Raw genomic sequence first — 15,343 nt, 5'->3', positions numbered from 1 at the left:
TTCTGTTTTAAGTTCTTTGAGAAATCTTCAAATTGCTTTCCACAGTGGCTGAACTAATTTGCTAGTAAATATAAAGGGATTAACAAATGTGTAACAGGCAAATAGAAACACAAAGAAAGCAGCGTAGCAACCCTTATATCATGCCATTTGGTTTAAAATATCAGACTTTAAACCGAAATGCATTCCCTGTTCTCACTTTGCCAACATCTTTTCTTTTCTGACTTTTAAAATAGCCATTCTGACTGGTGTGAGATGGTATCTCATTGTGGTTTTGATTTGCATTTCTCTGATGATTACTGATGATGAGCATATATTCATATGATTGTAGACCACTTCTGTGTCTTCTTTTGAGAAGTGTCTTCATGTCTTTTGCTCACCTCTTAATGGGGTTATTTTTTGCTTCTTGAATTTTTAAGTTCCTTATAGATTCTGGATATCAGACATTTGTTGGATGCAGAGTTTACAAATATTTTCTCCCATTCTGTAGGTTGTCTGTTTACCCTGTTGATAGTTTCTTTTGCTGTGCAGAAGCTCTTTAGTTTAATTAGGTCCCTCTTGTCAATTTTTGGTTTTGTTGCAATTGCTTTTAAGGACTTAGTCATAAATTCTTTTCCTTATGTTTTATTTTTCTGCATTATGGCTAGAGTCATAAATTCCTTTCCTTATGTTTTATTTTTCTGCATATGGCTAGACAGCTATCCCAGCACCATTCATTGAATAGACAGTCTTTTTCCCGTTGCTTGCTTTTGTCAACTTTCTCAAACATCAGATGGCTATACATGTGCAGCTTTATTTCTGGGTTCTCTATTCTGTTCCATTGGTCTTTGTGTCTGTATAACAGCACCTTTCTATTTTGGTTACAGCTTGAAGTTAGTTAATGTGATGCCTCTAGCTTTCTTTTTGATTAGGATTGCTTTGGTATTTGTGCTTTTTGGTTCCACATGAACTGTAGGATTTTTTTTCTAATTCTATGAAAAATGATGTTGGTATTTTAATAGGGATAGCAGTCAATCATGCAATTTGTTCTGTAGGTTTCTTTGGGAAGTATGGTCATTTTCACAGTATTGATTCTTCCAGTTTCTAATGGTTTTAGGATCTTATTTGTATCATTCTTGAAGGGCAATTAATTATTTGCTATTTAATTCTAATTTTCAGGTAAAGAAGATACTCCCTCATTACTTGGCCTCTGTGGATCTCTAACGTCAGTGGCAAGTTACAAGTCTCTAACAAGCTTAAAATCTAATGACTACCTTGCAAGTCCTACAACAGAGATGACAAGTCCAGGCCTAACTCCATCCTGAAAATTTTTATGTAAAAGCCAAAACTTTTTATGTTGTAAATGTTTAATTTACATGTTTGACTGCTGGGAAGACCTTTGAAATTTTATATTGTTCTGGTACATGTCTAAAATTCTATTGATTAGAGAGAATCCCCTCCAGATAAGAGATTTTGAGTGAAAAACATAATGATCCTGCCATTTTCACTTTTAAAATTCTTATATTTGTCATTGAGAAAGTTCAGAATGGAATAGGCTTTAAAAAAAAAAAACTTTCAAAGATCCACCAAATCGTTCATAGCAAATTGTACATATTGTTCAGCTGATTTTTATATATTTAAATATACCTTAGTGGCCAGAGACTGACTTCAAGGTTTTATTCCAGAGACTTAAGCTAAGTATTTTTTCATTCTTTCAGATTTTCAAAAAAAAAAAGTTAATTTCATTTTTTCATTAATGTCTTCCTAAGTTCTATGCTTTAAATGCCTTGTTTTTAATAACGGGAAAGTTCTCAGCTGCATTCTCACAGTGGCTTATTCAGTTTTTCTTTAATATTTACCATTTGGTATCAACTCAGCATTCCACTTAACATTTTATAAATTCCATAGGAATATGCCTGTTTTGGTAGTTACTGACTTAATTTGTTAGTGCCACAAGGAAAATATTTTACAGTATTTTATGCCATTTAGGTAAAATGAATAAACCGTTTTCCAAGATTTTCTTAAAAGATTATCAATGTAAAAGTATCATCAAGTATGCCTCAAAAGCTAGAAACATTTCAAAATATAGAACAAACGTTGAAAAATTGTTTTGCCAGGAAGGAGTTCAAGTTCAGTTAAGGATTTGAGAGGCTTTTAAACAAGCATCAGTAGGGTAGTTATCATACTTACTTATGTCTGATATTCAGTGCTGGTTCTTTTTCCTGTTTGTGCAACAATGAATTGTGTCATGTGTGTTTTATAGCCTCTATCATTAATCACACCATAATCTCATTTTAAAACATTTTTAATGTTAAAACATCCCCACACTTATATACAGGTAAAATTAGTTTTTTTTTTTAAGTTGTAATCTGTACTTTTCTATTTTTTTTTGCAATTTTTGAAACAGCTACATTAATCCCTAAAATCCCAACATACTGAAAATGTATGGCATGTATTTTCTATAGTAAGTAATATGAGGAAAACATGATTAGCTGTGCCAAAGAAATTTTATACATTGTTTACATGATGAGGCCACAGTACTAATTGGGGAGTTCATATGGTTTTTTTGTTTATTATTATTGAGAAGAGTTAAGAGCCGAGGTTACCACATTCATTCTTTGTGTTAGAAATGTAGGAGTGTGGTGGTTTTCTGCAATATTGAGAGCTTAGTCTCATAATTTGGAATTTAAGATAATAAGTAGTAACAAGGCAAGTCTTTTATGTAAGACAGTCAAACAGTGTCACTTCAGGGACAAAGGCCTGGAAGCCCTTAAAATAAGTTATCTTAGATGTGCCAGAATATATTCAGAGCTTTATTCCTTTAAGCTTAAGGCTTCAATACTTGTAGAAATGCAAATATTCTTGAGAAATGATACATTTTTGTTCTCAATTTCGCAATTCTATATACCTGATTATGAGTGAAGTAGCCAAGGCAGGTTTTCATCAGCATAGGGGATGGAAGGTAGGTATAATATGAGGACAATGGAAACTTTGGGAGAAGGGAGTGAGGAAATGGATAAAGAGAAATTTGAAAATTTTAGGTTGGACTTGAGCACTATTGCTGCTTTCCTATGAACTATCAGAATGTTTAAATGCTTTATCATTCATGGTCCACTCTCAACTAACATTTATTATTCTTTAGTAATTAATGGTTTTACATACATTTTTATAATGTAGAAGGAAATTCAAGATTCCATAATCGTAAAATTTTTCAGATTTGTCTAATGTATAATTTGTGCATCTTCACATGCTGTTAAATGCAGACTTAAACATTACATCTGAGGATCATGACTTTTCCTCCTTTCTTGGAGATCTTGGTATAAAATTCATCTGCTGTTATAAAATCAGGTTTCTACAGAGTTCATTTCACACTAAAGTTAGTTTGTTACTGTTTGCATGAGGAAACAATGTATGTCTCAATCTTTAATTTAATTTTAGGTGGTAGTGTTTATTGTTCACCCTCCCTCTTGCCTCCAAAAGAATGCTGAATTATAGGCCAATATTTCCATGTGTATTCTGTTGCCTTGATGCGTATTATACTTGTTGCATGTATATTAAAAATTTTGTACTATGCATTGGTGGTCTTATTATTTTGCTTGACAAAAAGTTACCTGATTTAAGTACACTAAACTTTTGTTTCAGCAAATGTGGTAAATATATATTATTTCACACCTAAAATACTAACAAACATGAAAATGGAATGAGAGAAATCTTTATTTCAACTCACATCAAGTTAAATATCCTATTATTTTTAAAAAGTAACATGATATGCTTTAGAATACACAACATCTATTGAATCAGTACAGTTTAGTAGTGGTTCTGGCAGTGTTACTGATTTAATTATAAAATAGTCATGTTTGTTTTCTCACCTGTAAGAATCATCACTATCTTCTTGGCACCTATAAGATGGCATCAGGATGATGTAAGCATTAAATAAAATCATATATAAAAGTTCTAAAGAGATAAATGCCAAATGCAAGCTACTACTAATTATGATGATTGGCAGAAAAAGTAGATCATAACTTAGTGGTTAAATCATTAGATTTACATACAGTTTTTAAGTGGTTATAAATGTGTCCCAAATTTACAACTTAGAAAACTGCTTTGTTAAAGTTCCTATCATTAGATGAAATGTGCAGATTTTGCTAAACTAATATATTGGATTACAACTTAAGTGTCACAAGACTGTGGTTCATTCTGCTCTTCTGAAAGCAAAGCAGCTTCGATTTAGCTTCAGCATTTGTCATTTTAACTGATTGATTGATTGATAGGAAAGGGAAGATAGATAAAATTACCTCTTTTTCATTATGGTGTATTTAAAAAGTATATTTTAATACAAACCAAAACTTTTAGATTTTAACATAACTCACCTTATCATAAGCCCCATTTTCCATACTGCTAGTTATCTTTCCAAAACCCAAGTCTAACTAACTGTTACAACTGTGCCAAAAAGTTTTTCCTAGGTTTCTCACGGCCTTCTTGTTCCTCCTTTAGTGCACAAGGCCTTTGACTACATTTCCATGTCTACACTTTCCCATGTATACTTTGTTCAAGCCATATGGACTAAATTCTATTGCCTTATTGAGACTCCCACTTCCCTGCATGTTTACTAATTGGATTGCCTGTCAGTCCAACTCTGACCACTCCCCTTCTCTGCCCCCAGGCTAAGTGAACAACTCCCCATATTTCCCATGATTCCCTTTGCATGCTTCTATCAATCAATCATAGCTCTGAAACCTCCTGTGGCCAGTAACAATATCTGAAATGTCTTATCTCCAGTGCTTTTTATATACTGCCTACTACATAAAATGTCCCAATAAATGTTGACAGATTAAATATAAAAGCAGTAATCTTAGAAGAAAATTCAAAAGGGATACAATAAACTTTCCCACATCCCAAAAACTTTTGCCCAAGACAAAAAGAGGGAAGAATTTATTTTTAATTTTAAGTTTAGGGGTACATGTGCAGGTTTGTATATAGGTAAACTTGTGTCATGGAGGTTTATTGTACAGATTATTTCATCACCCAGGTATTAAGCCTAGTACCCATTAGTTATTTTTCCTGTTCCTCTCCCTCCTCCCACCCTCCACCCTTTGATAGGCCCCAGTACATGTTGTTCCAAGAGGGAAAAATTTTAAAAACATATGCAGTTAAATAACCACAGTGAATAGTTTTCCTAGAAACAAAATTGCCTTTAAAAAAAAAATCAAACGTACTACATTAAAGGTTGAAACCATCTCATATTTAAAATTAAAGATGTTCCTTCCTAAAATTTTACATTAATCAATTAAATGTTTATGTTAGAAAATGTAACATTAATAGAATAAAAACTGTTTTAGAAACATCACCAAGAACACTGCTGTGGCACATGTTTGCAAATATTGCAATTCCTGCAACATATGTATTGAAAAGTCTGGAAAGCCCATATGGCTGACAGTTAAATTTATATACTGAAGTAAAACCTGGGAATATTCATCATGCCAGTTATAGTTCAATTGTTTTATCAGACAGAACTCTGGGAGCAAATTAAAATTTTAAAGTTTTAGCTATTCCATGGACTGAATTTTTCTAGGTACTATTTTAATACAAATTAAGTTATTATTATGGCAAAATTCTGAACACTTTTTGGTTGTTAGTATATTTTAAAAGTATTAATGTTTCTTTACCTCAAGTATAAAGAAAGCTTCAATTCAGCCTTCTTTTCATCCAGATACATCGCATGTATATGTGTTAGAAAAACTAGTTGGCAATTAGATTTACTTACCTTACTTTATTCATAAATAAGAATTTTCCTAAGTGCAGTGAGGGGTAGGAGACATGGAAACCTTTCTCATACTTATAGGTGATATTAAACTGAAATATGTAACTGCCTTTTGGAACAGTATTAAGTTTTTCTGCTTTTTTTCTATGAATTATCCATAAGCATAGCAAAAGCAAGATAAATTTAATATTGTTAAAGAGCACTGTTCAAGATAAACTTTCAATATATATCACAGTATAGCATTATACAATGATTTTATATAAAAATATTTAGAAGCACAGTGATGATTTTAAGAAACCATAAAACATTTTAATGAAATATAAGAAAGTCATGAATATTTATATAGATATGTATGTTGCAAATTTAAGGTAAATCGACATAGGATAAAGACAGAAGATTACATACAAACCCTACATACTTTATTTCTGGTGAAACATATAAACGCTTTCCTACTATAGTACAAAATCAATTAGTTCCTCTACCAGCACTAAAGACTTGTCATCTAAATATATTCATTTTAGGGGAGAAAAAAATGCTTCACATTTTCCTAAAATAAAGACTGCAATAAATTAGTGCTTTTTTAAAAAAAAAATAGGATATAGATCCTAAGGAAATTAAAGTATAAAAAATGAAGAGCATTTCTTTTCCTGCCATCATATCCTTTCTTATCTCATTCCTGCATAGAATGAATGATAAGCTAAATTATTTAGACATGTACGGTGACTGAAAGCAATGTCTTCAAGGAAATGGCTTCTTGTTTAGCCTCTTACTCTACCATACTTAGAGTAAAAAAGGATATTTTAGAAATATCTTGTAACTATTGTTGTAGCAATAATCTGTCTTGTTAGAACAACACAGTAAAAATGACCTAGAGAATTCCGTGAACAATGATACTTGGATTACAAGAGAGCTAAAAATCAGAGGCTATTCCTGTGTGCAAACTATTTTTACCAGTCTAAATACTATATGGTTTACCACTGAACACCCAAGTTTGACTGAAGTGAACATTTGCTGCTATCAGTAAAAAACTCCCTTTCTTACAGGAATGGCAGAAATATAGACATTTAGTCATCAAAAATGGCACAATGTACATTACACAAATGCTTATATTATGGTTCGTAAGGAAAACAGCCACAATTTTGATCAAAGAAATGTTAATACATATGAAGCCTTGAAACAGCAACATGGCGGGGAAGGAGGGGGAGGCGGGAACCTAATGCATTTGAATTAAAGGAAACAGGCAATATTTGGTCAATGTGAACAATGCTATTTAACGACCGCTTTATCTACTTTACTGAAATATGGAAACACTTATGTACATGATTTAAATGTACACAAGACTTGGGCTTTTTTCTTCTAGACTATGTACATCACTCAGCACACAATTCAAAAAGTTCTGGTGTATCCAACACACTCCCGGTAAGATTATGTTACACTGAAACATAATATTAAACTCTCAAGAGATTGCTTTTGATGCTAAGGAGTAATTTGTCTTATTTTTTACAAGAATGCTCAATGGTGGTGATTTCTAGAATATCTTTTTCAGTATCACCAAAAATAGGAAAAAAATTATTTTAAAATTATGATTTAGAGGTAGAGCTGAAATTATTTATTTAAATTATAGGAAAGAAAGACATAAAATCATTGTGACAGAATAATGGTGAAAAACATTCTTGCCTAAGAGTCTCCATCTTCTTTGGCTATAGTTGTTGTTTCAAGTTGAAACAGCATCACTAGTATTGCTGCCTTCGAACATTTTGTTTCTGGAAAAAAGCCTTTCCAAATTCATACGTACTGATCATAATGGCACAAGCGGGAGCAATTTTAATTAAGCGAGGAATTAGGCCTGAAAAAAGAATAGGAATAATCAAAACAAATTTTTTTCTTACCTTATTTTTAAAAATATTATTTTTTGGCTTTATTCTGATAATTATCAAATTAAATGAAGTAATATGTTAAAATCCATAAATTAGTAGAAAAGACTGCTCACCTCCAACGTCCTCACTTCAATCCATATTACATTACAGAGAAATTTTTATCTTATTGATAGTAAATCTGTTATTTAACATTTATTTTAACTTAAAGATATTTAGGAGAAAATAAATGTAGTATGTTACCTATAACTTCCTCCTATAAGTTAATTTTAGAAGGCAGTATTTTAAAAGTAATCATTCTATTCAATGATTCAGTAAAGCAAGTATTTTTACCTGAAAATAATCCAGAAAATCCATTTTTAGCAACAATGTTCTTCATTATAACCCAGGTTGACATATGCAAAGGCATAGAAACTAAATGTTAAAATAAAGAAATAATGCTATTATAAATAACAATTTAATAATTCCTAATACAGATAACATAAAGTAGTGTCCATGGCCCTTGGGGATATATCATTTCATTACCATAAGAAGAGGTTCGTTTACCTAAAAAGCTACTTTAAGTTTTATTTTTAATAGTTAGATTCATTAAAAATAATAAACAGAAAAAGGCTGCATGTTTAAAGATGTATAGGACTGGATGCAATTAAGGAGGAATATACTGAGGGTGTCTCCTGACTTGATAATGCTTGTTTCTTAAACTTGATGGTGGTATTTTTTAAACTTTTTCTAGGTCTTAAAAATTTTTCATAATGAAATTTTTAAAAGATGTATAGACAGCTACTTGGGAGGCTGAGGTGGGAAGATCAATCTCTTGAGCTTAAGAGTTCAAGACCAGCCTGGTCCTGAACTCTTAAGTGAGACCCCCATCTCTTAAAAAATATATAGAAACCTTCATGGGGTATCCAAAGCCAAAGAAAAGTCCTCACAACCATTTTTTCATTCACATTTTATTGTAAATAGTTTTAAAACTTTTTTTTTCTAAAAGGAGTTTCTGAGGAAAACAGCTCATTCTCCCTAGCAGTGTCCTGAGTTATTACTACCTTTCTGAATGGATATGCTAGTCTTGAAATAAATTAGACCAGTGCTCTCTCCTTCAAAGGGTTTATTTTAGCTAACAATAACATCTCACTTATTTGCAACCACTCAAATATCTGGAAGAAAGTGAATAAAAAACTAACTTTTTAAAAACTTAGCAAAAGTAGATGTCACTGAAGTATAAACATAAAGCTTATGAATATAATGTTTATAAACAAAATTTGTTTATTTTCGTTTACACACTATTCTAAAAAGCTGCCTTGGCCCACAGACTACTAGATGCAATAAGATAAAAAAAAAAAAAATTCTAAGAACCAGGCACACTACCATGTAAACAACATGACAGCTAACAGGATGAAGATTTCAATGTCTTGTTTTGAGACCAGCTGGATGATGGGCAAACAATCCTATACTGCCCTCTCTAGCTTTTGAGAGTGGCTACTCTACAAAAATCAATGTTTATATGGAAGACAACCCTGAATCATTAAACAAGATTAAAGTATGTACCACTAAGCAAGCCTGGGAAAGAAAAGTTAAGATAAAATGGTATCTTTCAAAAATGACTTTCTAGAATTTTGCCACTTAATGGAGTGTGATTATCTCCAAATTTCATTTATATAAAATATCAGAATCTCTGACTATGAATAAAGACTAAGATAAATGAAGCCTTATGATTTAAGAAGCTATACTAGCAATAGCATAAGCATAAACATACTAACTACAGCAAATCAACACTGATTACAAAATATGAATGAAATTTAACTTTCTAAAAAAAGTCAATGACCTTCTAAGTTGGCAATTTTTACTTCATGTTTAAATTACTTCATTTAAATTTTAAAAACAGGTCAAATAATGGTGATCAAGCAGCAGGTGTTTCTAATCTTGTATAACTCATGCCCCAAACTAGTTTCTATTTTAACAGGAAGGTGAAATTAAGAGAATGACAAAGAGTATCGACTGAAGGTAAGCCAAGCTCTAGTGGAACCTCAGAAGTGTCTCCTGCCTAACTTTTCAACATTAAAGAGCTACTCCCACAGGTAATAAGCAAATTCTTACATTGTAAAGAAACACTTTTATTATTAAATATTTCAAGCACAGAGAAAATAAATGGTCATTTACTGAACATCCAAATTTATTATATCATAATACCTCTTATTTTTCAGATCCAGTTAAAGCCCGCTATATATTCCTCCCCAATTTTATTTTTCCTCCTTCTCAAAGGTAATCACTCTCATCTTTCTTTTTTCATCTTTCTCATGCATTTAATGTTTACATCTAAACATATCCAGATGTATACTCTTCTTTGTATACATCTGGAATGTACAGAACAATATATACTCTTCTTTGTCCTCCTTTTAAACTTTATATAAATGATATCACACTGCATACTTACTTCTGCAATGTGCTTTCAGAATTATCTAGGTTGGTAAGTGTAGCTATATTTTATTCATTTTAATTGCTGCATGGTATTGCATTATATGGATTATAATGATTTATCCATTTTCCTGTAAAGGGACATTTAGGTGATTTCTAACTTTTCGCTGTTTTTAACAATCTTGCCATGGATATCTTTGTGCCTGTGCAAAAGTTTCTCTAGGGCACATATCTAGGAGTAGAACTGATAACTCAGAATGGACTCCTTGCTACTGCCAGATTGTTTTCCAAACTAGCTGTTCCAAAATAATACTCTTACCATCATGGCATAAAGTTCCCAGTGAGCTACATCCTCCCCAACTGTCTAATTTATATAAAATGTTCTCTCACTGCTGTTCCTTGGTGTTACTAAAATTGAGCATTTTTAATAAGTTTATTTGGCAAGTATAACCATTTCATGATACTTTTATTTCTACTATTTTAAAATAGAAATATAATATAGAAATATTGAAATACAAAAAATATTGCCTTAAATATTAAACCAATGTACGAAATATTTATTAAATCTATTAAATATTTAAATTTTAAAATGTTTAAAACTTAAATATTGCTTGAGTAGTGTTTTTTTTCTATAGTTCGATTGTCCAGTTAAGAAGTGTTTCAAAAATATTAAATGTGTTCACAGAAAAAGAAGTTTAACCTCTGGAAAACAAGTAAATTTGGGCTAGGTTTAAAAAGCTAAGATCAGAGATTAAATTTTTGAAAATTAATAATATATGACACACTCATAAATTAGGTAAAAGTTATCTCTGTTATAGGATATAGCACTTACTACATGCTAACGTGCTTCTGAATGCAGCCTCTCTTCCAGTAGATTATGAGCTCTTTGAGGATTTGGGTAATTGTCTCATTTATCTGTATATACCAGCATGGTACCTGACACAGTATAGGCACTCAGTAATTGACTAATGAATGAAGAATAGAAGAAGTGGTCAAAGTAGGCTGACAGATCATATACTTGCATGGAACTATCATTCTATAGTATGATAGATGCAACACTTCATATTTTCTTTTTTGCTTAGAGAGAAGGGATTTGGTATAGTTGAGCTGTGGAACGAAGGAAGTCACTTCTAAATGGAGCTGAGTTACTTCTTGGATAAATAATGTAAACCAAAATATTAAGTATGGGCTGATTATCACTCAAATTACAAGTGCAATTTCAACTGAAATGTATCTTAGTAAACCTTTAAGTAACTGGTTCATAGCTGAAGTAGGCTAACAGATTAAAATTTACCAATGATAATCATGGAAAATTAAAACCCAACTCTTAATTAAGATTTTTCCTTTTGGGTTTAAATGAGGAAACATTAATTAGAAAAAGCCAGTGATAGGTAAGAGTTAAATCTAATAAAGAAAGATGGCTCCCTGGTGCCAGTCTCAATGAAGATATATATCACAATCACTTAGGGATCATTTTCAAAATATACAAGCTAGAGTTCCACCTCAGATTCATTAAATGAGATCCTATTGAAGGTGATGTCCAGCTTTAGGTATATTGAATAAGCACCTCAGGTGACTCCAATGATTAGTTACCAACGTGTAAGTGGCTCCCAAACTTTAGTGTGCATTAGAATCTACCTGTACAGATTCCCATCTTTTCCCTTATCAACCACCATGACCACCACTACCTCAATGCCACAGTCAGTAATCATTTATGCTAAATTACAACAAAAAGAAATTGGTGAAATCCTACTATGTTAAATATTATACTTAAGAGGGGAAATAGAAATTCTGATGAGAAGAAAAGAAGAACAAAACAAAATAATTTTGAACTGTCAAAGGAGGACAGATAGGGCTTAGGTTTCTAGAAGGCTCATGCCTAAAACAGGGAAGTGGGAGAACCCTAATATAATAAAACTTTGATTACCTCCCAGGTTTTCATTAGCTTCTAATACAAGAGGAGAATAGGTATTTGACAGGTCAAAGACAAAGATGTCACCAATATCCATCAGATTCATTTGTAGAGGTCTGTAACCAGATTCTTTTAACATTATACCTATTTTACTTTTTATGCAAACCATTATAATCATGGGTAGAAGAATTTTTATTTACATTTTAATAGTCTTATCACAAGACTTACATAATTTTGTAATAGATAATTTCCCATTGGTTTGCTACACTTTCTAAAGGGAATAAATGATGACAGAGGGATCCTAGTAGAAGTAAATAGGAGTATACTTTTGTTCTAGAAGAAATTACAGGTTATGAAGAAATAAAAATAGATGGGATAATAGGTAGAAAAAAATTACAAGACAGCTTAAAAACAAACAAAATGTGTGTGTGTGTATATATATATATATATACACTATCAAAAAATAAGAGAAAAAAGGTTTCCAGTAATTTCCTATCCTTTATCCTGATTTGTCTAAATTTATTTTATTGGTTTATTTGAAAGAAGACTTACAAGGACAATAAACATAATAATTTGAAATAGATCTGAAAATAAACTTTAGGAAAAAACATCATAAAACAACTTAGCTTTTAAATGACAAAGATTATTTCTTCTTTATCAAAGCAGGTATGAGACTTAACTGATGGCATTCAAGAAACATTAGACTTTACATTTTCTTAAATTTTTTGTTTTTGTTTAGTTTTTCTGGGTATTCCATTCTAACAGTATATTACTTTCAGTAAAATACACAAAGAATAATGCAGAAGAAAAAATCTTGTTTTCCTTATTTTAGATATTCCTACAATATCTGGAAGGAAAAACAAAAATGGCATCTTAAAAATATTTTCAATTAAACTTACTTTTATGACTTTCATATGTCCAAAGTTGTGTCTGCTTTTGTGTTTTTACTACATCAAATGGTAAAGTTGCAACAGCTGCAAACTATCAGAAAGTAAAATTGATTAATTTCAATCAACCTGTTAATTTTTCCTAAAATATTTTTACATTCTTCGAATTAATACATTATTTAAGGATAATGAAATAATAACTGAACTTTAAAATGAAATAATATATATATTTTTAAGTTTTCATTAAAGCAAATAGATATGTATTTCTCACTATACTCAAAAGTAAAAAGCCTCAGAAAAATTCCCTTACTTTCCTGAGGTCACACAGCTACTAGCTGCAGAGCTACAATTCCAACCAAACCTCTCTGACTCCACTACCAGCATTCACAATTTCTCACGCTCCTTTGTGTTCTATTAGTCCTTTACATTACAAGAAGATACAACACATAGGTCAGAGCAGAAATTCTCAAGTATCTAGTAAGTATTTAAAAATTTCCAGCAAACGCTTCTAAAATAGAATAAAAAATTAAATTTGAAGAAAATGAATTTTGAACTTTTAGCTCTATAAGCCTTTTAAAATAGTTATGTAAATGTTTACATATTAAAATATAGTTACAATGGTTCACAAATCACATTTTTCCTATTAATGATAAAAGCTGGATGAAAATCACATTTTAAATAACTTTTCTCAAAATAATTTACATTTCCACAATGCCTTAAGGGAGTTTTTTTTTTTAATAATTTAATTCTTTTAGATATGTTGTTGCAATATTTGATACAACAGCCATGCAAGGTTAAAACTGGTATGTATTTTTGCTTCTCAACTCACATTTGGCCAATATGGTCATAAAATGCCCCTCAAAATCACTTATATTTTATTTCACCCCAACAATTTGTTGATGTATGTTCTTGAAATCAGCTTCAAAGATTTCAGGTAAGGTAAAATCAAGGATTGTTTCTCCATCTTCATTATCTATCATGTAGTAGCTACAATGTTATGTAAGCCATTGTGAAACTCTTTCTAAAATGAGATGGTTTAGGCTGTTCTGTTTTCTGACAGAAAGCCTGGACACTCACATTCAGGTGTTTTTTCTGTTGCAGAGACAAACCTTTATTTGAAAGCTGTCAAAATGCAGCAATTTTCTAGATCATTTAAAAAATCATTAAAAAAATAAATTTTCTAGGTTAAATAGAAATATTACAATAGAGGACTTTCCTTCATATTTCTGCAAAACTGGTAAATATCCTAAAGCCATTATTCAACAATACTAATTGCTTTTTTTGTTCAACAGACTTATAATCCACTAGGATTAATTTGAAAGATCTTAGACCTGGGAATATTTATATCTAAGCTTTAAAGTCAACTGCTGTGACTTCCTTGGCCTAGATTTTCTGAGATATTATTACAATATTTTTCTGCAAGTCTCCATCACTTCACTCTGCTCCTTCGCTATTGTTTTTATGTGGTTCCAGTGTGTTATTGTCTCACTACAAGTTATTACAAATTCATTTTTGGAAGTATGTGGGTATAAAAAGAACTGCCAACGTCATGGTGATATAAATCTGCATAATGAAAGTCTACTACAGAACTTTGATATCATTCTACAGGGGGGTGTGGAAAAAGATAAACTCCCTATTACCCAAAAATGGTAACTTAAGATTCTTTCCTTCTGACTGTAATTTTTGTTCAAATTCTTTTAAAAAGTACTTTAGTAGGACAAAATGTTTCCAAAGAAACAGGAATCAGCAGCAGAGGCTAGAAGTGCTTAATGCATGTGAGATGACATTGCATGAAATATTACCTAATCAGAGCATTTATTGAATTAATGTATTACAAAATGCTCTAAATAATAAAGCTCTAAAATATTATAACTGTAATGATCTAACAAATCCAAAAGTTCCTCAGAAAAATATGTATTTGTAACATAAAAACATAAATACAGTATATTTAAATTATTTTATTTGCTAATAATTTGTTTCCTTAAAATAGACGAAAAATACTTAGAAAAATTTTCAAGCAGTGTAGCCAAAGTGGATCTCAATATACATGAGAGGCTATATTTTGTTTTGTTTTAATACAACTATTATTTTTCTGGAATATTAACAACAAAAGAATAAACTTACAGAACCAGACAATGCCCCTGAAGTAAAGTTGATCATAAATGTTGGCTCATATAAACCAGATTTCTCACATAACCACTTCTTTAAAATTTCATAGTTATACCAGTACATTGCTATAAAAACAGAGAATGAAATGAACACATATTTAGAAATAAAATGTGGACTTTAATAAAAGAGTTATGAGGTTATATATTCAGGGGATAGACAAATTCTAACCCTGACATACCTTGCTTTCTACTTAGTTACCCACTAGGGTAGGATTTCTTTTTTTAAAGCAAAATTCTCAGTAATATTCTAGTAGTCCTATAAACAAAAAAAAACTATGCATCAATAAAGTAGGACTATAATTCCAAAACCTGACAAGGACAACAGGAAAAAGGAAAAAAGTAAAGGCCAATCT

The 15,343-nt window shown here is 31.0% G+C and overlaps 2 protein-coding genes across 16 annotated transcripts in view; one reads left to right on the top strand and one right to left on the bottom strand.

The window, feature by feature from the left end:
• Positions 1-3,549, top strand: part of RUNDC3B (RUN domain containing 3B) — a 206,080-nt gene extending 202,531 nt beyond the window's left edge. For all 12 annotated transcript variants that reach the window (XM_055272827.2, XM_055272825.2, XM_055272829.2 and 9 more), the window contains one exon: positions 1,156-3,549. In XM_055272827.2, the coding sequence (XP_055128802.1) occupies positions 1,156-1,301 (146 nt within the window). In that variant the 3' untranslated portion in view covers positions 1,302-3,549. The remainder of the gene's footprint in view (positions 1-1,155) is intronic.
• Positions 3,550-4,876: 1,327 nt separating this feature from the next.
• SLC25A40 (solute carrier family 25 member 40) overlaps positions 4,877-15,343 on the bottom strand; it is a 68,106-nt gene continuing 57,639 nt past the window's right edge. For 3 of the 4 annotated variants that reach the window (XM_055272835.2, XM_055272836.2, XM_063636425.1), the window contains 4 exons: positions 14,947-15,056; positions 12,835-12,916; positions 7,945-8,025; positions 4,877-7,583 (listed from right to left, as the gene is read on the bottom strand). In XM_055272835.2, the coding sequence (XP_055128810.1) occupies positions 7,471-7,583; positions 7,945-8,025; positions 12,835-12,916; positions 14,947-15,056 (386 nt within the window). In that variant the 3' untranslated portion in view covers positions 4,877-7,470. Of the gene's footprint in view, positions 7,584-7,943; positions 8,026-12,834; positions 12,917-14,946; positions 15,057-15,343 lie in introns of those variants that run through there. The other variant, XM_055272838.2, reaches the window with a different exon arrangement.

Source organism: Symphalangus syndactylus, chromosome 3, assembly GCF_028878055.3.
Source record: "Symphalangus syndactylus isolate Jambi chromosome 3, NHGRI_mSymSyn1-v2.1_pri, whole genome shotgun sequence".
Lineage (NCBI taxonomy): Eukaryota > Metazoa > Chordata > Mammalia > Primates > Hylobatidae > Symphalangus > Symphalangus syndactylus.
Note: the sequence above shows the minus strand (reverse complement) of the source record. Positions and strands in the feature narration are given on the sequence as shown.